At 37.8% G+C, this 22,448-nt stretch overlaps 1 protein-coding gene across 2 annotated transcripts in view; it reads right to left on the bottom strand.

Annotated features, from left to right (window-relative positions):
• The window catches only part of RAB3GAP1 (RAB3 GTPase activating protein catalytic subunit 1), a 125,323-nt gene that overhangs the window by 71,825 nt on the left and 31,050 nt on the right, over positions 1–22,448 (bottom strand). For both annotated transcript variants that reach the window (XM_040228502.1, XM_040228503.1), the window contains exons 4-5: positions 6,568–6,700; positions 3,385–3,463 (exon numbers count right to left, since the gene is read on the bottom strand). In XM_040228502.1, the coding sequence (XP_040084436.1) occupies positions 3,385–3,463; positions 6,568–6,700 (212 nt within the window). The remainder of the gene's footprint in view (positions 1–3,384; positions 3,464–6,567; positions 6,701–22,448) is intronic.

Here is a 22,448-nt window from a genome sequence, read left to right as displayed (position 1 = left end):
ATCACACCATCATGATTATCTAGAACATGTTAGTGACTGCCAAATATTAGAATGGAGAAGAGGAGTTTGGGGGAGGTTACAGAACTATCCTATACTCTGTGGTACCAGCTTTAAAAATTATAGGAGACTTCCCTGGTGGTCCAGTAATTAAGAATCCACCCTGCAATGCAGGGGACATTAGTTCAATTCCTGGTTGGGGAACTAAGATCTCACATCCCCCCAGGCCCACACACTCTGGAGCCTATATACTGTAAAATGCAAAAAAGATTCCAAGTACTGCAACTAAGACTCAACATAGCCAAATAAGTAAATATTTTTAAAAACTTGTATACAAATGCACATGGAAAACAAAAACCTGAAAGTGTTAGTCGCTCAGTTATGTCTGACTTTTTGCAACTCTATGTACTGTAGCCCTTTAGGCTCCCCTGTCCATGGGATTTTCCAGGCAAGAATACCGGATTGAGTAGCCATTCCCTTCTCCGGCGGTCTTCCTGAGCCAGGGGCTGAACCTGGGTTTCCTGTATTGCAGGCAGATTCTTTACCATCTGAGCCACCAAGGAATGTACATGGTACCATTATTTTCACTCTAATGGCAGAAAGCGAAGAGGAGATAAGGAGCCTCTTGTTGAGGGTAAAAAAGGAGAGTGAAAAAGCTACCTTAAAACTCAATATTCAAAAAACGAAGATCATGGCGTCTGGTCCCATCACCTCATGGCAAACAGATGGGAAAAAACTGGAAATGGTGACGGATTTTGTTTCCTTGGGCTCCAAAATTACTGCAGAGTGAGTGTAGCCACGAAATTAAAAAATACTTGCTCCTTGGAAGAAAAGCTATGAAAAACCTAGACAATGTAATAAAAAGCAGAGACATCATTTGCCAACAAAGGTCTGTATAGTCAAAGCTATGGTTTTTCTAGTAGTCACATATGAATATGAGAACTGGACCATAAAGAAGGCTGAGAGCTGAAGAACTGATGCCTTCAAATTGTGGTGCTGGAGATGACTCTTAAAGAGTCTTTTCGATTGCAAGGAGATCAAACCAGTCAATCCTAAAGAAAATCAACCCTAAAGATTCATTGGAGTGACTGATACTGAAGCTGAAGTTCCAATACTTTGGTTACCTGATGCGAAGAGCCTACTCACTGGAAAAGACACTGATTCTGGGTAAGACTGAAAGGGGCAAGAGAAAGGGGCAACAGAGCATGAGATGGTTAGACTGCATCACAGACTCAGTGGACATGAGCTTGACCAAACTCTGGGAGACAGTGAAGGACAGGGATGTCTGGTGTGCTTCAGTCCAGCAAAGAGTTGGATACAACTTAGCAACTGAACAACATATGTGTTAAAGTTCAGTGAACATCAAAAAAAAGTCCAACTTACTGTATGTTAATTTCTAAAATAAAATTTTATAAAAATGGGAACAACTACTAACAAGTGATTTTCATTAATACATAAACAAATCACTAACAAGTGATTCATTAATCTAACACAAAGAAAGATTTCATGAATTCACTCAATGAATATTTAACCATGGACTATGTGTCAGTACACTTTTTTGAAATATTAAAAAGCTGAACAGAAATTATATAACAGCATTGCAATTTTGATATATACATATAAAATGTGTTATTATCTTATTAAATCCTCACATCCTCTCAAAGGTACGTATTATTTATTATTTTGACTTCACCAACTTAGAAACCAAATCAGCGAAATTAAGTTTTGCCCAAAGTTTCTGAGGTAATAGGTACCTGAGCTAGAAATTAAATATTAGTTTGTCTAATTCACTGCCTGGCCAAACAGTAGATCAATTAATGCTGAATGAATGAATGTAAATGCAAACTCTATGACACCATGCTGCCTTCTGATATATTTTGTCATATTAAATGTATGTATTTATAGTCTAAAAGATAAGAGAATCAGGATGGGGACTTCCCTGGTGGCTCAGTGGTAAAGAATCTGCCTGCCAATGCAGGAGACAGGGGTTCAATCCCTGGGCCAGGAAGAGCCCACATGCCACGGAGCAAGTAAGCCCGTGTACCACCACTACTGAGACTGTGCTCTAGAGCCAGTTAGCCACAGCTCCCGAAGCCCATGTGACCTAGAGTCTGTGCTCAACAGTAAGAGAAGCCATAGCAGTAAGAAGTCCACACACTGCAACTAGAGAGTAGCTTCTCCTCATAGCAACTAGAGAAATCCTGCACAGCAAAAATAAATAATAGTAATAAATAATGGGACTATTTATGAAACATTATCCAGTTTACTGCCTATGCAAATAATTTTCTTTGTTTATGTGTCACATAATCTACTTGATATAATAATCACAATGGAATGAAACACAGATTATCATTCTTCCCCTTCCTTAGAAATTCTTTAATTAAAGAAAAAAAAAATCAAAAGACTGACTCAGGCCACTAGAGTAAATTAAAACCAGTATACAAATTTCCTTTAACTAGGTCTTCTTTCTTGACCATATACTTATGCTTGGGCCATTTTGGTGGTAGTATGTTTTAACACTAACATCTCCAAAATAAAGAAATGCTGTGAATAAATGAAAAAAATTAAAAGAACTTCACAGAGATTACAAGACTTTTCAAATGTGATATTCTTAAATTAACACACCACATTTATAACCAATACACAATCGAGTTTTGATGTTATAATATAACTGAGATCAACATTTTATGTCAATTTTCAACAATATATGTGAAGCTTTCTATATTTAATTGTTCTATGCTAGTCATCAGAATCATAGTTAGATACAACCTGGACTATGACTACTGTGCAAAAAAGAGTTAACAGCCCTATGACTGCTACCCTCAGAAAGGCCTACTTGCAAGGCTGATCTCTGGTTGGTATTTGGGTTTGGGTACTTGGATTTGGGGAGAGGTCACATCATTTATCCTAACTGATAAAGTTATTGTGCCTAAATTGTACAAACAACATGGTTTAAACAGCAGGTTTACCTGCTTTCCTTCTAGGAGTCTGAAATTTTCTTATGTCACAGTCAGTAGGTACCTACATGACATGTCACTAGTTAAAAACCTGAGAGAGCTGAACTTTTAACAAACAGGTTTCTCTGGTAGACAACATTTCATATGTATTGTCACAACTTGTTGCTAAGGGAATTCAGTATGCCCTGTGTGACTCCATTAGGAAAAGACGCTTAAACACTTGCACTTCCTCCAAACTTTGCCTCAGGCACTTTTCCCCTGTGCTGATTTTGCTTCGCATCTGTCACTATAAGAAATCCTAGCAGTAAGAGCAACTATCAATACATGCTGAGTCCTGTGCGAATTCCCAGCAAATCATCTAACTTGTGGGCAGTCTGGGGGCCTCCCTGACATACATTCTAAAAGTTATTTGTGTAAAATGTATACTTACCATCTTACCAGGCAATGTGCTCTGGGAGGAAAGTCATTATTCATACACAGCAAATCTTGCATAGATTGTGGAATAACATCTACAATGAACAAGTGAGTACATTCATTCTAAGGCAGAATTTCATCATATAATTAAAAGATATCATTCTATAACATGTCTTGCTAGTCCATGTAGTTTTGCCGTTGCTTAAGGATTTACATCTAGGGCTAAACTTAAACTTTGGAAGGACACTGATCTCTCTCTCTCTCTTTTCTTAAAAAAAAAAAAAAAACAAGCCAGTCTATTTTATATATATATATATATCATTCCCATGTTTATAGTATTTTCCATTCTTCTAAATCATGACTCAAATAATTCTTCATTCCTTACTAGAAAGCCTTGGTTTTTTGTTGTTGTTGTTCTTGGCATGCCCTTGTCTTCACTTTTCTTCAAAATTTATAGATAAAGTCTGTCAATTCTACATCACCTCCCATAGCTAGCCTTTGTTCATCTCTGGCCATCTTAAATATTCTTGTAAAACCACTAAGCTTTTTCTCCTTTATAGCCCATATATCTATCTGGAAGTATCTGCATTACAATCCATAATAAGATACTAACATCAATGATCATTATTTATACTTGAAAATACACAATAAGTTCAAAGCATAAAAAAAAGTTCATAAAAATACTTCCTTTTGCTATACAGCTATACTAGCTTAGCAAATTTATATTTTGTTAATCTGTAAAAGGAATAAATAGGAGAATACTAATAACTTGATGCTCTACTTAATTAAAGCAATAAGCAACTCAAATAATCAGTACTCAAATCTTCTGACCTCTGATAATATAGTTTTAAATGTGTATCTCCAAATTAACTGAGCTGATGATTTGCTTCTAACTTCTACCATTAATTACAGCTTCGATCACAACCAAATTAAAACTGCCAAATACATACACATACGCAGCAATAATGCCTTACCAATCTTAAATTCATTCATTATCTCTCATCATTTCAGTCTCCTTTGTCTATCTCAGAAACACTGATTCTAAGCCTCCTTATTACAATAGCTTTTCCTTGATGTATGTTTTCTCTACAAATTAACAACACCCAAGATTTCTATACCTTGAACAGCTTCCGTCATTAATCAGCAGAATGCTGGACCCAGAAATCACTAGGCTATTATTAGGGTCCACCAGCTACGTGTATTTCCCTCTTCCCCTTATTCCTAAAGTATACATACTCATATTCTGGTTTATTTTATTTTGTTGTATAACTGTCTTATACATGGTCAAATTATGTATCCTAGTTTATGAATCTAAATGCAGATGATATCTAATTGTTTGCTTACACTCAGAAATGATAATCTGTTTTGACCATCAAAACTTGAACACTCATTGTGCATACTTATTTTCTGAGTGAATGAAAAAGAGTATTTGACCAGATTCAAATTTCACACTTTTTAATACCTTGTTCACTCACTATTTTATTTTATACTAGCAGATCTCAGAAGAAAGATTTTGGATAATGTGACCTATTAACAACTATAAGCACCATCTAACATTGGGCCAGGTACTGAAACAGGTACTTTATTTCAACAGGAAATGCAAAATTTAATAAAATTAAAATATTAACTCAGAATTAGAAATTATTATATTTCAAGTTAGTAATAAATTATGAGATTATTTTAAAAAGACTATTTTAACAGTATTCTTCTCTTAAAATAACTGGTAATATATGTGTGACAAATTGGGAGAGTATGACTGACATATATTCACTATCATGTGTAAAATAGCTAGTGGGAAGCTGCTATATAGCACAGGGAGCTCAGCTCCATGCTGTGATGGTCTAGGGGGTGGGATAGCAGTGGGGAGGAAGTTCAAGAGGGAAGGGATATATGTATACATGTAGTTGATTCACTTTGTTGTATGGCATAAACTAACACAATATTGTAAAGCAATTATACATCAATAAAAATATAAATAAATAAAATGATTGATAATATAAATTAAAATTACCTTTGCAATTTTGTAGGGGGAAGAAATAAAACTCTCAGAATCCTTTATTAAGCTGCACAGGATGTTTGCTAGCTTGAATACTAATTGCAATGCTTGTACAAGAGGCTGATAACATTAGTAATGATGAGATACACACTTATGTACAGTATCTTATTAAATCTTCCCACTTACCCTCCAGGTAGTATTACTTCATTTTACAAATGAGATCAGTCAAGCTTAGAAAAGTCAAGTAACCAGTAAGTAGAAAAACCAAAATTCTAAACCACTTGATCTGCCTTCAAAGCCTGGGGCATACACAAAGTCAACACTGACTCATCAATAATTCTTTCAAAAATTCTTCAAAGCCCAGCTTAGTTACTTAATTCTCCATAACACCTTCTCTGATCTCTCTGGATTAAAATTGATCTTTTCTCCTCTGAACTCCAGTAAAACTTTGTGCTTTGGGATAGCATTTATCACTTTTTACCTCTTATTATTGTTACTTACCTATAGACTTTATATCCCCTACTGAAATGTACATATTCTCAACTGGACTTTGCACAGAACCTAGTACATGTCTGGTTGGTCGTATCCAACTCTTGTGACCCCATGGACTATAGCCCACTAGGCTCCTCTCTGTCCATGGATTCTCCAGGCAAGAATACTGGAGTGGGTCGCCATTTCCTTCTCCAGGGGATCTTCCCAACCCAGGAATCTAACCTGGGTCTCCTGCATTGCAGGTAGTTGATTTACCTACTATGAGGGCTATGAGGGAAACCCTAGCACATGTTAAAGTGAGTGAGTAAAGTCGCTCAGTTGTGTCCGACTCTTTGCGACCCCATGGACTGTAGCCTACCAGGCTCCTCCCTCCATGGGATTCTCCAGGCAAGAGTACTGGAGTGGGTTGCCATTTCCTTCTCCAGGGGATCTTCCCGACCCAGGGATCGAACCCTGGTCTCCTGCATTCCAGCCAGATGCTTTAATCTCTGAGCCACCGGCACTCTACAAATAAATGATTTAACTAATTTAAAAATGAATGATGCTGTGATAATTACTCTGCAAAGATCATACTCTATTTCAGGTGTGGTGAAACAACTGTGCATATGTAAAACATCTCCAGAGAATACTATTTAATTAAGTGAACTAAATTCATAATTCAAAGTTAAAATCACTCTTACAAGAGTTTAAAAATATGTAGTGAAAACTTACCTTCTAGTACTTCATCCTTTCCTTCTTTATCAGTGGATTCTTGTACAAGATAATGATGAGTGACTGAGAACTTGAAGTCCGCAAAGGAAATCTCATCTGATTTCTCTTCCCATGTCCCAGAAGTAAATATACCCTGTATTTCACAGGAAAACAAAAAAAGAAAAAACATCCACCATAACATATTCAATAGTTACCATTAGTTTTTTAACCACAGATCTTTTTTCCTTTTTTCTGCCTTTCAATCTAAAAGCTTGATCCTATAGTTATCCTCCCCAAAAGGGAAAAGGAAAAACATACAAGTGAATAAACCAAGAGGAAATTATTTATAAGTGATTTATCACAGTGGTCCTTTAAAAAGAAAATTTCCCTAGAAAATTAACCATCAAGTGACTAACAAAATTGTAATTTTCAAGTAATCAAGCAATTTAGGTAAGATGAGTCTCTATATAAAATAATGAATATATAGTAAATCCCATGCCTCTTCACATACCAAAAAAAAAAAAAAAACCCAAAACCCAACTCTCTTTACCAACAGCAGAATCTGAGTACCTTTTAACAGAAAATGGTTAAATTTCATAAATTTTAAAAATTAGAAAAAATACATGACAATAAAATATTATAAAAATCTCAAATCTAATAACATCACTATGTAGTACACAGCATTGTTGGAGATCAGAAATTGCTTCAGAAAAAAGCAAATCTGTAAAATCAATTTAAGTGACATGACATCTGTAGCATTTATTTGCTTAACAGGTTCTGTGAGTTTCTTTTATCGACCTCTGGCATTCAAATATTTTCATTTAAATATCAACTTGATTGGAAAACATTTTAATTAAAAGTTTCAAATAGCCTCCTTACTTACATAATATAATCATAAAAAAGAATTCTTCCCACAAAGCTTCTAGTCTCCCATTGCTGTTCTTTTCACTGGAGAAGTCTATAGTCATTACAGCATAGCACCACCAAGAGGCAGAAATACCAACTCAGCAACTTCCAAGTACAGAGAGCCCCAAACTCTCTGAAGATACGAAAATGTGAGGAATGATTCTGTGAGTCACTGAGTTTTTAAAAGTGTTGTTTGGACTATACCTATCTTATAACATCCAGCAGTTTTATGTATTCTTGGAAAGACATACAAAATTCTGAATCTTTTTGTGAGGAGAATGAGCACCACGCAAACTGATCACATGGATCACAGCCTTGTCTAATTTAATGAAACTATGAGCCATGCTGTGTAGGGCCACCCAAGACAGATGGGTGATGGTGAACAGTTCTGACAAAACATGCTCCACCGGGGAAGGGAATGACAAACCATTTCAGTACTCTTGCCTTGAGAACGCCATGAACAGTACGGCAGAAAATGAAAAGGAAATAAAGAGCCTCTTGATGAAGGTGAGAGAGGAGAGTGAAAAAGTTGGCTTAAAACTCAACATTCAGAAAACTAAGATCATGGCATCTGGTCCCATCCCTTCATGGCAAATAGACGGGGAAACAATGGAAACAGTAACAGACTTTATTTTCTTGGGCTCCAAAATCACTGCAGATGTTGACAGCAGCCATGAAATTAAAAGATACATGCTCCTTCAAAGAAAAGCTATGACCAACCTAGACAGCGTATTAAAAAGCAGAGAATTACTTTGCCAACATAGGTCTGTATAGTCAAAGCTATGGTTTTCCCAGTAGTCACATATGGATGTGAGAGTTGGACTATAAAGAAAGCTGAGCACCAAAGAATCAATGCTTTTGAACTGTGGTGTTGAAGAAGACTGTTGAGAGTCCCCTGAACTGCAAGGAGATCAAGCTAGTCCATCCTAAAGGGAATCAATCCTGAATATTCATTGGAAGGACTGATGCTGAAGCTGAAACTCCAATACTCTGGCCACCTGACGGGAAGAGCCAACACATTAGAAAAGACCCTCATGATGGTAAAGTCTAAAGGCAAGAGAAGGGGGATGACAGAGAGTGAGATCATTGGATGGCATCACCGACTCAATGGACATGAGTTTGAACAAGCTCTAGGAGTTGGTGAAAGACAGGGAAGCCTGGTGTGCTACAGTCCATGGGGTCGCAAAGAATGAGACACAACTGAGTGACTGAACAATAACATGCTACATATCAAAATCTATGATTTTTTTTATATGTTAGGTTTCTTTAAACTGAGGTTAACCTATGTTAAATTAAGATACCTATAACCTAAACCAAAAGTCTCAAACTGCAATAAGCAATGATACACATAAGAACTTGGTTTGTTAGGAAGAAAGCACACTATAAAGCAGTGAAATCTAAAACTAAGGAAGGGGGATAATTCCAGAAAATGAGAGGTAAGTTCCATTGCAAGCTTGCAAAAAAGCTGAAAAAAACTTTTTTTTTAAATTGAAATGCACTTCGTTTACAATGTGTTAGCTTCTGATGTATAGCAAAGTGATTCAGTTATATATTCTTTTCCATACTCTATTCCATTATGGTTTACTACAGGATATTGAATACAGTTACCTGGGCTATACAATAGGACCTTGCTCTTTAGCCATTCAATATATAATAGTTTGTATCTGCTAGTCCCAAACTCCCCTCCCCCTTGGCAACCACAAGTCTGTTTTCTATGCCTTTGAGACTGCTTCTGTTTCATATATAAGTTCATTTGTGTCATACTTTAGATTCCACACATGCGTGATATCATACAGTGTTTGCCTTTCTCTTTCTGATTTGCTTCACCTAGTATGATAATCTCTAGATCCACCCATGTTGCTATAAATGACATTATGAAATATTATTTTAAAATGAGACAAAAGTAGACTTGCCTGGTGGTCCAGTGGTTAAGACTTGGCATCTTCCACTGCAGGGGGCATATGTTCAGTCCCTGATCAGGGAACTAAGACCCTGCATGCCTTGTAGCACAGCCAAAACAATTTTTTGTATTAAATAATTTTAAAAGAAAATATATTTATTTAAAAAACCTAAGTTTTTAAAAATGATACAAAGAAAGATCATTTGATCCTACTCCTGCATTCTAGGTACCACAACTGTCAACCTTACCAAACAGCTATCTCAAGGTGGATTTAGTTGTATTTGACATAGAGGACATCCAGATTCTGTATGCCAAACAAACTTAAGATAATTTAGCTTGATTGAAAAATAACACTGCAACCTCTCTCCTTCAATTCCATTATGATACAGTCACTTGTAAAGATTACATTTACTATTAAAACCAGAAAGGTCAACTTTTAGTAGAATTAATCTAATAATTCAAATATAACTTCTGATGGCCCTACTCAGACAATAAAAAGAAATAAGCACACAGACTGGAAAGAAACAAAACCATCTTCTTTCACCAATGGCCTGATTATGTACATAATATGTCCAAACAAATCTTCAAAGTACTAAAACTAATGAATGTATGAAGTTGTAGAATTCAAGGTCAGTATACAAAAATACACACACACACACACACACACACCACACACACACCAAGCAAACACTTGGGAAATTAGTATTTTCTTTTAACATATCACTCTTTGAAGTGAAGTCGCTCAGTCGTGTCCGACTCTTCGCGACCCCATGGACTATATCCTACCAGGCTCCTCTGTCCATGGAATTTTCCAGGCAAGAGTACTGGAGTGGGTTGCCATTTCCTTCTCCAGGGGACCTTCCCGACACAGGGATTGAACCTGGGTCTCCCGCACTGCAGGCAAATGCTTTAGCCATCAAAAAACTCAAATATCAATGGCAGAGATTCAATGAAAGATGAACAAGAACTCTACCTAAAAATACCTCAAAGTATTGCTAAAAAGATATTAAAGACCTAAACAGAGATATCATGTACACAGACTGGAAAATACAATACCATTAAGATGTCAATACTAATCAAATCCAATCAAATCCTAATCAATATCCCAGCAGCCATTTTGTAAAGACTGACAAGTTGATTCTAAAACTGATATGAAAATCCAAAGAACCTAGAGTAGCTAAAATAATCTTGATGAAAAAGTATATCATCTGATTTTAAGATTTACCTTGCTACAGTACTTAAGACAGTATTCAGTTTGGTTCAGTCGCTCAGTCGTGTCCAACTCTTTGTGACCCCTTGAATCGCAGCATACCAGGCCTCCATGTCCATCACCAGCTCCCAGAGTTCACTCAAACTCATGTTCATCGAGTCGGTGATGCCATCCAGCCATCTCATTCTCTGTCGTCCTCTTCTCCTCCTGCCCCCAATCCCTCCCAGCATCTGGGTCTTTTCCAATGAGTCAACTTTTTGCATGAGGTGGCTAAAGTATTGGAGTTCCAGCTTTAGCATCAAGCCTTCCAATGAACACCCAGACTGATCTCCTTTAGGATGGACTGGTTGGACCTCCTTGCAGTCCAAGGGACTCTCAAGAGTATTCTCCAACACCACAATTCAAAAGCATCAATTCTTCGGTGCTCAGCTTTCTTCACAGTCCAACTCTCACATCCATACATGACCACTGGAAAAACCATAGCCTTGACTAGATGGACCTCTGTTGGCAAAGTAATATCTCTGCTTTTTAATACGCTGTCTAGGTTGGTCAAAACTTTCCTTCCAAGGAGTAAGTGTCTTTTAATTTCATGGCTGCAATCACCATCTGCAGTGATTTTGGAGCCCAAAAAAATAAAGTCTGACACTGTTTCCACTGTTTCCTCATCTATTTCCCATGAAGTGATGGGACCAGATGCCATGATCTTACTTTTCTAAATGTTGAACTATTTAAGCCAACATTTTCACTCTCCTCTTTCACTTTCATCAAGAGGCTTTTGAATTCCTCTTCACTTTCTGCCATCAGAGTGGTGTCATCTGCATATCTGAGGTTACTGATATTTCTCCCAGCAATCTTGATTCCAGCTTGTGCTTCTTCCAGCCAAGAGTTTCTCATGATGTACTCTGCATAGAAGTTAAATAAGCAGGGTGACAATATACAGCCTTGACGTATTCCTTTTCCTATTTGGAACCAGTCTGTTGTTCCATGTCCAGTTCTAACTGTTGCTTCCTGACCTGCATATAGGTTTCTCAAGAGGCAGGTCAGGTGATCTGGTATTCCCATCTCCTTCAGAATTTTCCACAGTTTCTAGTGATTGACAGAGTCAAAGCCTCAATAAAGCAGAAATAGATGATTTTCTGGAACTCTCTTGCTTTTTCAATGATCCAGCAGATGTTGGCAATTTGATCTCTGGTTCCTCTGCCTTTTCTAAAATCTGGAAGTTCATGGTTCATTTATTGCTGAAGCCTGGCTTGGAGGATTTTGAGCATTACTTTACTAGCATGTGAGATGAATGCAACTGTGCAGTAGTTTGAGCATTCTTTGGCATTGCCTTTCTTTGGGATTAGAATGAAAACTGACCTTTTCCAGTCCTGTGGCCACTGCTGAGTTTTCCAAATTTGCTGGCATATTGAGGGCAGCACTTTCACAGCATCATCTTTCAGGATTTGAAATAGCTCAACTGTTCCATCACCTCCACTAGCCTTGTTCGTAGTGATGCTTCCTAAGGCCCACTTGACTTCACATTCCAGGATGTCTGGCTCTAGGTGAGTGATCACACCATAATGATTATCTGGGTCCTGAAGATCTTTTTTGTATAGTTCTTCCGTGTATTCTTGCCACCTCTTCTTAATATCTTCTGCTTCTGTTAGGTCCATACTATTTCTGTCCTTTATCGAGCCCATCTTTTATGAAATTTTCCCTTGGTATCTCTAATTTTCTTGAAGAGATCTCTAGTCTTTCTCATTCTGTTGTTTTCCTCTATTTCTTTGCATTGATCACCGAGGAAGGCTTTCTTATCTCTCCTTGTTATTCTTTGGAACTCTCCATTCAGACGCTTATATCTTTCCTTTTCTCCTTTGCTTTTAGTACTGGCATAAAGACAAATAGACCAATGAAACATAATAGATTATCCAGAAATATATTCACACTCATACATCATTTTACAACAAGGGAACCACTACAATTCAGGTAGGGAAAGGATGGTCTTTTTCAAATGAGTCTGAAATAATTAGATATTTATATGAAAGAGAACACAACCTTTGTGTTGTTAAGGAATATCTTCACAACGTTGAAATAGGCAAAGATTCATGTGACAGGACACAAAGGTTACTAAACAATAAGATCAAAACTGAAGAAATAAACCACTAAAATCAACATGCTTATCAAAAGACACAATTAAGGAAATGATTAGGGAAGTCAGGAGCTAGTGGAAAGGCTGAAAATACTTTATCTGACACGAGTCACAACCAGGATATATGAGGATATATGAGGATAATTTTTAAAACTAATTTTTAAAACTAATTTTTTTAAATGAGCAAAATACTTGACAGGCACTTCCTAAAAGAAGCTATGAATGACTAACAGTTAACTGTGATGAATTATGAGATTATACTGAATATCAGCAGTCATCAGTGAACTGAAAATTAAGACTACAATGAGATACCACTTCATACCCAATAGGATGACTAAAAATGAAAATCTGACAATATGAATTTTCAGAAGGTAGAGCAACTTGAAATTTCACACACTGCTAAGAATATGGTACAACCTTGTACTTTAGAATAGTCTGAGAGTTTCTAAAAAACTGAACACAAGACCCAGCAATTCTGCTCCTGAGAATATAATCAAGAAAAAAATCAAAGTATAAGTTTACCAAATCATCCTCAGCAGCTTTATTAGTATTAAAAAAGGAGATAATTGAAATGTCTATTAGTAAGAGAAAGAATAAACATACTGTGGTACAATCATACAAAGAATGGCATGTGCAATATGGACAAATTTTAAAAACGTTGAGCAAAAAGTTAGATACAAGAAATGCATGGTGTATGATTTCACATAAGTGAAATCACATAAATGAAACTCAAGAATGGATATAACTAATATATAGTGAAAAAAACAAGAATTTATGAGGGCTTCCCTGGTGGCTCAGTAGTAAAGAATCCGCCTGCCAATGCAGGAGACACAGGTTCAATCCCTGGTTGCTCCACATGCGTTGGAGCAACAAGTCTGTGTGCCACAACTACTGAGTTTGTGCTCTAGAGCCCAGGAGCCACAACTACTGAGCCCATCTATAACAAGAGAAACCACTGAAATGACAAATCCAAGTATTGCAACTAGAGAGTAGCCCCACTCACCACAACTAGAGAAAAGTCCATGCAGCAACAAAGACCCAGCACAGCCAAAACTAAAAAAATTACATGAAAAAAAAAACACAACAACTATGGCTGCTTACGGGATTAACGAAAGAGAAAAACAAGGAATATTTCTGGGAAGATGAAAATGTTCTATATTTTAGTTTAGAAGGTAGTAACATGGGAAGATACATTTGTGAAGATAAACTGTAAACTTGAGTTTCGAACGTTTTACTGTGAGTAAACTATTACTCAACAAAGAAAAAATATCATGAGGATAATCTTTTAAAAAGGGATGAGATATGAGGCAATATTAAAAGTTCTGAGGAAAATGTGGCAGTTAGAGGAAGATGTTCATTTCCCAAAAGAAAATCGCAATTACATAAGAACAACATGTACTAAACATCAGCATAACATGGACCCAACAATCCTTTCCACTAATCTTTCAACTTACTCAATAAATTTTAGGTAAGAAATACTCTGTGCCAGAACTTTGGAGGGCCTTCTCTGTAGTTGAAAGTGAAAGTGTTAGTCATTTAAAGTTGCTCAGTCGTGTCGGACCCTTTACAACCTCATGGACTAAACAGTCCATGGAATTCTCCAGGCCAGAAAACTGGAGTGGGTAGCCGTTTCCTTCTCCAGGGGAATCTTCCAAGGAACTGAACCGAGGTCTCCTGCATTGCAGGCAGATTATTTACCAGCTGACTTACCATGGAAGCCCAGTAAGTCATTTAGTTGTGCCCGACTCTTTGCGATCCCATCAACCGCAGCCCACAAGGCTCCTCTGTCCAATTCAGTTCAGTTGTTCAGTCGTGTCCGACTCTTTAAACCCCTTGAATAGCAGCATGCCAGGCCTCCCTGTCCATCACCAACTCCCGGAGTTCACCCAAACTCATGTCCATCGAGTCGGTGATGCCATCCAGACACCTCATCCTCTGTCGTCCCCTTCTTCTCCTGCCCCCAATCCCTCCCAGCATCAAGGTCTTTTCCAATGAGTTAACTCTTCACATGAGGTGGCCAAAGTACTGGAGTTTCAGTCTCAGCATCAGTCCTTCCAATGAACACCCAGGACTGGTCTCCTTTAGGATGGACTGGTTGGACCTCCTTGCACTCCAAGGGACTTTCAAGAGTCTTCTCCAACACCACAGTTCAAAAGCATCAATTCTTCGGCGCTCAGCTTTCTTCACAGTCCAACTCTCATATCCATACATGACCACTGGAAAAACCATAGCCTTGACTAGACAGACCTTTGTTGGCAAAGTAATGCCTCTGCTTTTGAATATGCTATCTAGGTTGGTCATAACTTTCCTTCCAAGGAGTAAGCGTATTTAATTTCATGGCTGCAATCACCATCTGCAGTGATTTTGGAGCCCCCCAAAATAAAGTCTGACACTGTTTCCCCATCTATTTGCCATGAAGTGATGGGACCAGATGCCATGGTCTTACTTTTCTAAATGTTGAGCTTTAAGCCAACTTTTTCACTCTTCTCTTTCACCTTCATCAAGAGGCTTTTTAGTTCCTCTTCACTTTCTGCCATAAGGGTGGTGTCACCTGCATATCTGAGGTTATTGACATTTCTCCCGGCAATCCTGATTCCAGCTTGTGCTTCTTCCAGCCCAGCGTTTCTCATGATGTACTCTGCATAGAAGTTAAATAAGCAGGGTGACAACATACAGCCTTGATGTAATCCTTTTCCTATTTGGAACCACTCTGTTGTTTCATGTCCAGTTCTAACTGTTGCTTCCTGACTTGCATACAGATTTCTCAAGAGGCAGGTCAGATGGTCTGGTATTCCCATCTCTTTCAGAATTTTCCACAGTTTCTTGTGCTCCACACAGTCAAAGGCTTTGGCATAGTCAAGAAAGCAGAAATAGATGTTTTTCTGGAACTCTCTTGCTTTTTCGATGATCCAGTGGATGTTGGCAATGTGACCTCTGGTTCCTCTGCCTTTTCTAAAACTAGTTTGAACATCTGGAAGTTCACAGTTCACGTACTGCTGAAGCCTGGCTTGGAGAATTTTGAGCATTACTTTACTAGCGTGTGAAATGAATGCAATTGTGTGATAGTTTGAGCATTCTTTGGCATCGCCTTTCTTTGGGATTGGAATGAAAACTGACCTTTTCCAGTCCTATGGCCACTGCTGAGTTTTCCAAATTTGCTGGCATATTGAGTGCAGCACTTTCACAGCATCATCTTTCAGGATTTGAAACAGCTCAACTGGAATTCAATCACCTCCACTAGCTTTGTTAGTAGTGATGCTTCCTAAGGCCCACTTGACTTCACATTCCAGGATGTCTGGCGCTAAATGAGTGATCACACCATCGTGATTATCTGGGTCCTGAAGATCTTTTTTTGAACAGTTCTGTGTATTCTTGCCACCTCTTCTTAATATCTTCTGCTTCTGTTAGGTCCATACCATTTCTGTCCTTTATTGAGCCCATCTTTGCATGAAGTGTTCTCTTGCTATCTCTAATTTTCTTGAAGAGATCGCTAGCCTTTCCCATTCTATTGTTTTCCTCTATTTCTTTGCACTGATTGCTGAGTAAGGCTTTCTTATCTCTCCTTGCTATTCTTTGGGACTCTGCATTCAAATGGGAATATCTTTCCTTTTCTCCTTTGCTTTTCACTTCTCTTCATAGCTGTTTGTAAGGCCTCCTTAGGCAGCCATTTTGCTTTTTTGCATTTCTTTTCCATGAGGATGGTCTTGATCCCTGTCTCCTGTACAATGTCACAAACCTCCGTCCATAGTTCATCAGGCACTCTGTCTATTAGATCTAGTCCCTTAAATCTATTTCTCACTTCCACTGTATAATAGTAAGGGATTTGATTTAGGTCATACCTGAATGGTCTAGTGGTTTTCTCTACTTTCTTCAATTTAAGTCTGAATTTGACAATAGGGAGTTCATGATCTGAGCTACAGTCAGCTCCGGTCTTGTTTTTGCTGACTGTATAGAGCTTCTCCATCTTTGGCTGCAAAGAATATAATCAATCTGATTTCAGTGTTGACCATCTGGTGATGTCCATGTGTAGAGTCATCGCTTGTGTTGTCGGAAGAGTGTGTTTGCTATGGCATGTACTTACACTGGTAGAAATACAAAGCCCACACTTCTGACCCCACCCTTTTACAGTTTTATCTTCCAGAGTTCATTTCCATTTACCCATGTTACAATGCCTAATAACTTGTACTGCCCCAGAAATATGCTTTATCTTTGATATCTATGCATGGTTTATTTATCCTGCTCTTCTCTATTTTCTCTTGGCATACCTTTCATATATTCATTTTTAAAAACTCATTCTAAATGTTATTTCCTATAGGAAACCTGCTTTATCTCCACGAAAGTTAAAGATTCTCAGTGTTTTGTTCAAATCACTAGAATGGCATCTTATTCAAGTCACTTATATATCTACTTCTCAATTAGACTGTGAAGAACAAAGACTACAGCCTATTCTTTGCAGCTCAGAACCTGAGTGACTACATGCTTAATAAGTATCTTAGAAATTATCTTCCAATAGTCAGAAAACCATATTTTCCAAATATACTATAAATATTTCAGTAACTATACAGACTATATAGATTGAGATATAGTCTAACATCCTGAAATAGCACACAACCCAATCCTAAAGGTATTCTCTCTGACCTGAAAAGTCATGTTGAGTTCTTAGTGAAATTAATTTCCTCACTGTACAAATGAACACAGATGGGTAAGCTCACTGCCTTCCTGGATTAAGAGATTTTCTGTAACACCTAACATAAGTCATTTTTAAGATTTAGTGGTTATCAAAATTTAATTTCATATCATAAATAACCCAACATTAAACATATAATGTTTCATTTTAAAACTAAAATTCTATCTAAATTATTGTTTAACCAATTATTGAAAATTTTTTTCCTTCTACTGACAAAAATGACACATTATTGAAAAGGAGGAAAATATAGTAAAGCATAAAATATAGTGGGTGGTTTTCCATTTCATTTTTTGAGGAGCACAGAGCTATGGTTCTATAGACTTTATAATCACCCACAAGGCTTTTAAAAAGTGTACTAATAACTAGACTCCACAATAGAGCAATTAAATCAGAATCTCTGAGGTTGTGTCTCTCTGAACACTAAAATTTTTCAAAAACTCTAAGTGATTCTAAAGTGCAACCCAAGTAAACAAAATCTCAGTATAGAGGAAAAAATCAATGTTTTCTTGCACTGATGGAAGAAATCCTTTTGAATGTTTGCAGTACTGAAATATAAATACTAAAACACCATCTATTTGGGGACAACTGAAGAACCACATACAAAATTTTTTTTAAAAATGAAGGTGGAACCTTTCCTTATGCTAGGCATGAAAATTAATTCAAAATGGATCTTACATTTAAATGTAGGAGCAAGAACTACAGATACCATCAAAAAAATAAAGACAACCCATGATACATGCTGCAACATGGAAAATGGGGAAAAATGAGTGAATTAGATATCTCATAACAGACTTATATCCAGAATATATAAATAACACTTACAAATGCATAATAAAAAGAAAAATAATTCAATTTAAAAATGGACAAAGAATTGGAATAGATATTTCTCTAAAGAAGATATACAAATGGCCAATAAGAACACGCGAAAATGTTCAGTATGAATGGCCATTAGGAAAACGCAAATCAAAGTCACAATGAGACATCACTTCATAAACACCAGGATGGCTATTATTTAAAACACAGAAACAAGGGAGGAGATCAACTGGTGGAGTAGAAGGATACTACTGAGCTCACCTCCCCACAGAACACAGCAACATGACGAGCAATTCATACTGTAAACAAATTGAAGAATGACAGAAAGACTCTTCTACAACAACAACTATGAGAAAAGATCCGCAAGAAGTCAGGTAGAAAGTAAGCAAAAGCTATCAGGACCTGCAGCGCTAGGAGGGGAACACAGAAGAGGAGGGGGATATCTCAGGCTCAGAGATTGTCTCAGAGAAATGAGTGGCCCAAGTCACATACATATTGTACAACAACAGGAATCCATCTCCTTAGCTGGTCTGAAAATTAGCAGAACTTATAGGAGGGCTAGAAGAAAGCAAAACTTTGTTACTGAAGAACACACACACATGCTTGCTTACTCCCAAGAACAAGAACTAGGAAGAAGAGTGAAACTTCCTTAGTTTCTGGCTGGTTTCCCATCACACTAAAGTGTGGGCACCATGGCCTACACCAAGTGCCTGCTCTAGCACCTCTAGCAATGATGCCACTACCCATGAGAGAAAGGCTGCTGCAACCAAGGAGAGTGTGCATTTAGGAGGAATGTAGCCAAAGGGTGGCCATGCTAACACTCAGAGAGGCAACAGTTACAGAATTGTCCAGAACTCTAACTGGTGTGTGCTGGGACCAATTCAGGACAAAACCCAGCACACATTAAGAGCCTGCTCTGTCCTCAACTGCTCCAGCACAGTTCCCCTCCAGGGCAAAGGTGCCACTGCCAAGAGTGAGGAGTGCACACACTTAAAGGGAAACAAAACCTGCTCGAACTGACCCTCAAGGCTTCTGCTAATGGCACCCCCACAGGGCTAAAACAGCCACCAATCATAGAATCTCCAGCTTCTAGCCCCTGTATCTCCAGCCCCACCTCCCACCAGGTGATAGCTGATAGCTATCATGACCCACGATCATTTCACATCCAGCTCTCCCACCAAAACCACCAGGCACACACAAACTGCTAACAATGCTCCCACACAAGGACACTCCTTCAAGACCATGATAGGATTAACCTAATTTCATAGAGACAGAGAAAGTTAATCAAAATGAGAAGATATTTGTTTCAAACAAAAGAACAGGGGGAAAAAACCTGAAAAAACAACTACTAAAACATAATTTATCAGATAAATCATTAGTAATTAAGAATGCTAACTGAACTTGAAAAGAAAATAGATGAACAAAGTGTGAATAATAACAATGAACTAGAAAACAAGAAAGAATCAGGTGGACCTGAAGACTGCAATAACTAAAATGAAAAACACACTAGAAAGAACAGCACACTGCCTGATGAACTATGGACAGAGGTTCATGACATTGTACAGGAGACAGGGATCAAGACCATCCCCAAGAAAAAGAAATGCAAAAAAGAAAAATGGCTGTCTGAGGAGGCCTTACAAATAGGTGTGAAAAGGAGAAGCGAAAAGCAAAAGAGAAAAGGAAAGATACACCCATTTGAATGCAGAGGTTCAAATAATAGCAAGGAGAGATAAGAAAGCCTTCCTGAGTGATCAACACAAAAAAATAGAGGAAAACAATGGAATGGCAAAGACTAGAGACCTCTTCAAGAAAATTAGAGATAGCAAGGGAACATTTCATGCAAAGATGGGCTTGATAAAGGAAAGAAATGGTATGGACCTAACAGAAGCAGAAGATATTAAGAAGAGGTGGCAAGAATACACAGAACTGTACAAAAAAGAGCTTCACGACCCAGATTATCATGATGGTGTGATCACTCACACTCACCTAGAGCCAGACATCCTGGAATTTAAAGTCAAGTGGGCCTTAGGAAGCATCACTACGAACAAAGCTAGTGGAGGTGATGGAATTCCAGTTGAGCTATTTCAAATCCTGAAAGATGATGCTGTGAAAGTGCTGCACTCAATATGCCAGCAAATTTGGAAAACTTAGCAGTGGCCACAGGACTGGAAAAGGTCAGTTTTCATTCCAATCCAAAAGAAAGGAAATGCCAAAGAATGCTCAAACTACCGCACAATTGCACTCATCTCACATGCTAGTAAAGTAATGCTCAAAATTCTCCAAGCCAGGCTTCAGCAATACGTGAACCGTGAACTTCCTGATGTTCAAGCTGGTTTTAGAAAAGGCAGAGGAACTAGAGATCAAATTGCCAACATCCGCTGGATCATCGAAAAAGCAAGAGGGTTCCAGAAAACATCTATTTCTGCTTTATTGACTATGCCAAAGCCTTTGACTGTGTGGATCACAATAAACTGTGGAAAATTCTGAAAGAGATGGGAATACCAGATCACCTGACCTGCCTCTTGAGAAATCTGTATGCAAGTCAGGAAGGAACAGTTAGAACTGGACATGGAACAACAGATGGTTCCAAATAGGAAAAGGAGTATGTCGAGGCTGTATATTGTCACCCTGCTTGTTTAACTTATATGCAGAGTACATCACGAGAAACGTGGGACTGGAAGAAGCACAAGCTGGAATCAAGATTGCTGGGAGAAATATGAATAACTTCAGATATGCAGATGACACCACTCTTATGACAGAAAGTGAAGAAGAACTAAGGAGGCTCTTGATGAAAGTGAAAGAGAAGAGTGAAAAAGTTGGCTTAAAACTCAACATTTAGAAGAGTAAGACCATGGCATATGGTCCTATCACTTCATGGCAAATAGATGGGGAAACAGTGGAAACAGACTATTTTTTTGGGCTCCAAAAATCACTGCAGATGGTGATTACAGCCATGAAAATAAAAGATGCTTGCTCCTTTGAGAAAATTTTTGACCAACCTAGATAGCATATTAAAGAGCAGAGATATTACTTTGTCAACAAAGGTCTGTCAAGTCAAGGCTATGGTTTTTCCAGTAGTCATGTACAGATGTGAGAGTTGGACTATAAAGAAAGCTGAGCGCCAAAGAATTGATGCTTTTGAACTGCGGTGTTGGAGAAGACTCTTGAGAGTCCCTTAGACTGCAAGGAGATCCAACCAGTCCATCCTAAAGGAGACCGGTCCTGGATGTTCATTGGAAGGACTGTTGTTGAAGCTGAAACTCCAATACTGTGGCCACCTGATGTGAAGAGCTGACTCATTTGAAAAGACCCTGATGCTGGGAAAGATTGAGGGCAGGAGGAGAAGGGGACAACAAAGGATGAGATGGCTGGATGGCATCACCGACTCAATGGAATGGGTTTGGGTACACTCTGGCAGTTGGTGATGGATAGGGCAGCCTGGCATGCTGCCATTCATGGGGTTGCAAAGAGTCTGACATGACTGAGCGACTGCACTGAACTGAACTGAGGTAATACAGAATAATACATAAGTGTTCTGGAAGATAGAATAATGGAAAATACAGAATCAGAACAGCAAAAAGAAAAACATTTTAAAAATGAGAAAAATTTAAGGGACCTTTGGTACATCAAGCATATTAACATTCACATTATAGCAGTCCCTGAAGAAGGAGAAAGAAAGGAGTAAAAAAGGTATTATATTTTATCAAATTATGATTTTGACTGAAAACTTGCCAAAGTAAAAGAAGGAAATATACATTTAAGTATAGGAAGCACAGAAAGTTCCAAACAAAATGAACCCAAAGAGACCCACAACAAGACATATCATAATTAAAATGGCAAAAGTAAAAGAGATTCTAAAGGCAGCAAGAGAAAAACAGTCACATATAAAGGAACTCCCAAAGGCTATCAGCTGATTTTTCTATAGAAACTTTTCAGGCCAGAAGGGAGCAGTGTGAAACCTTCAACCTCGGTTACTCTACTCAGCAAGGTTATCATTCAGAATTGAAGAAGGAATAAAAAAACTTCTCTGAGAAACAAAAACTAAAAGAGTTCATCAATACTAAACCAACCGAACAAGAAGTGTTAAAGGGTCCTGTAAGTGGAAAAGAAAAGGCTATGAAATGAAGTAAGAATTTACAGGAAAGGAAAAACCCCACTCATAAAGGCTCATAGTTTAAGTGGATCTACCACTTAAACTAGTATGAAAATTAAAAGATAAAAAAACGTAAAATCAACTATAACTACATGAAACAAT

Source organism: Oryx dammah, unplaced genomic scaffold, assembly GCF_014754425.2.
Source record: "Oryx dammah isolate SB20612 unplaced genomic scaffold, SCBI_Odam_1.1 HiC_scaffold_27, whole genome shotgun sequence".
Classification (NCBI taxonomy): Eukaryota; Metazoa; Chordata; class Mammalia; order Artiodactyla; family Bovidae; genus Oryx; species Oryx dammah.
Note: the sequence above shows the minus strand (reverse complement) of the source record. Positions and strands in the feature narration are given on the sequence as shown.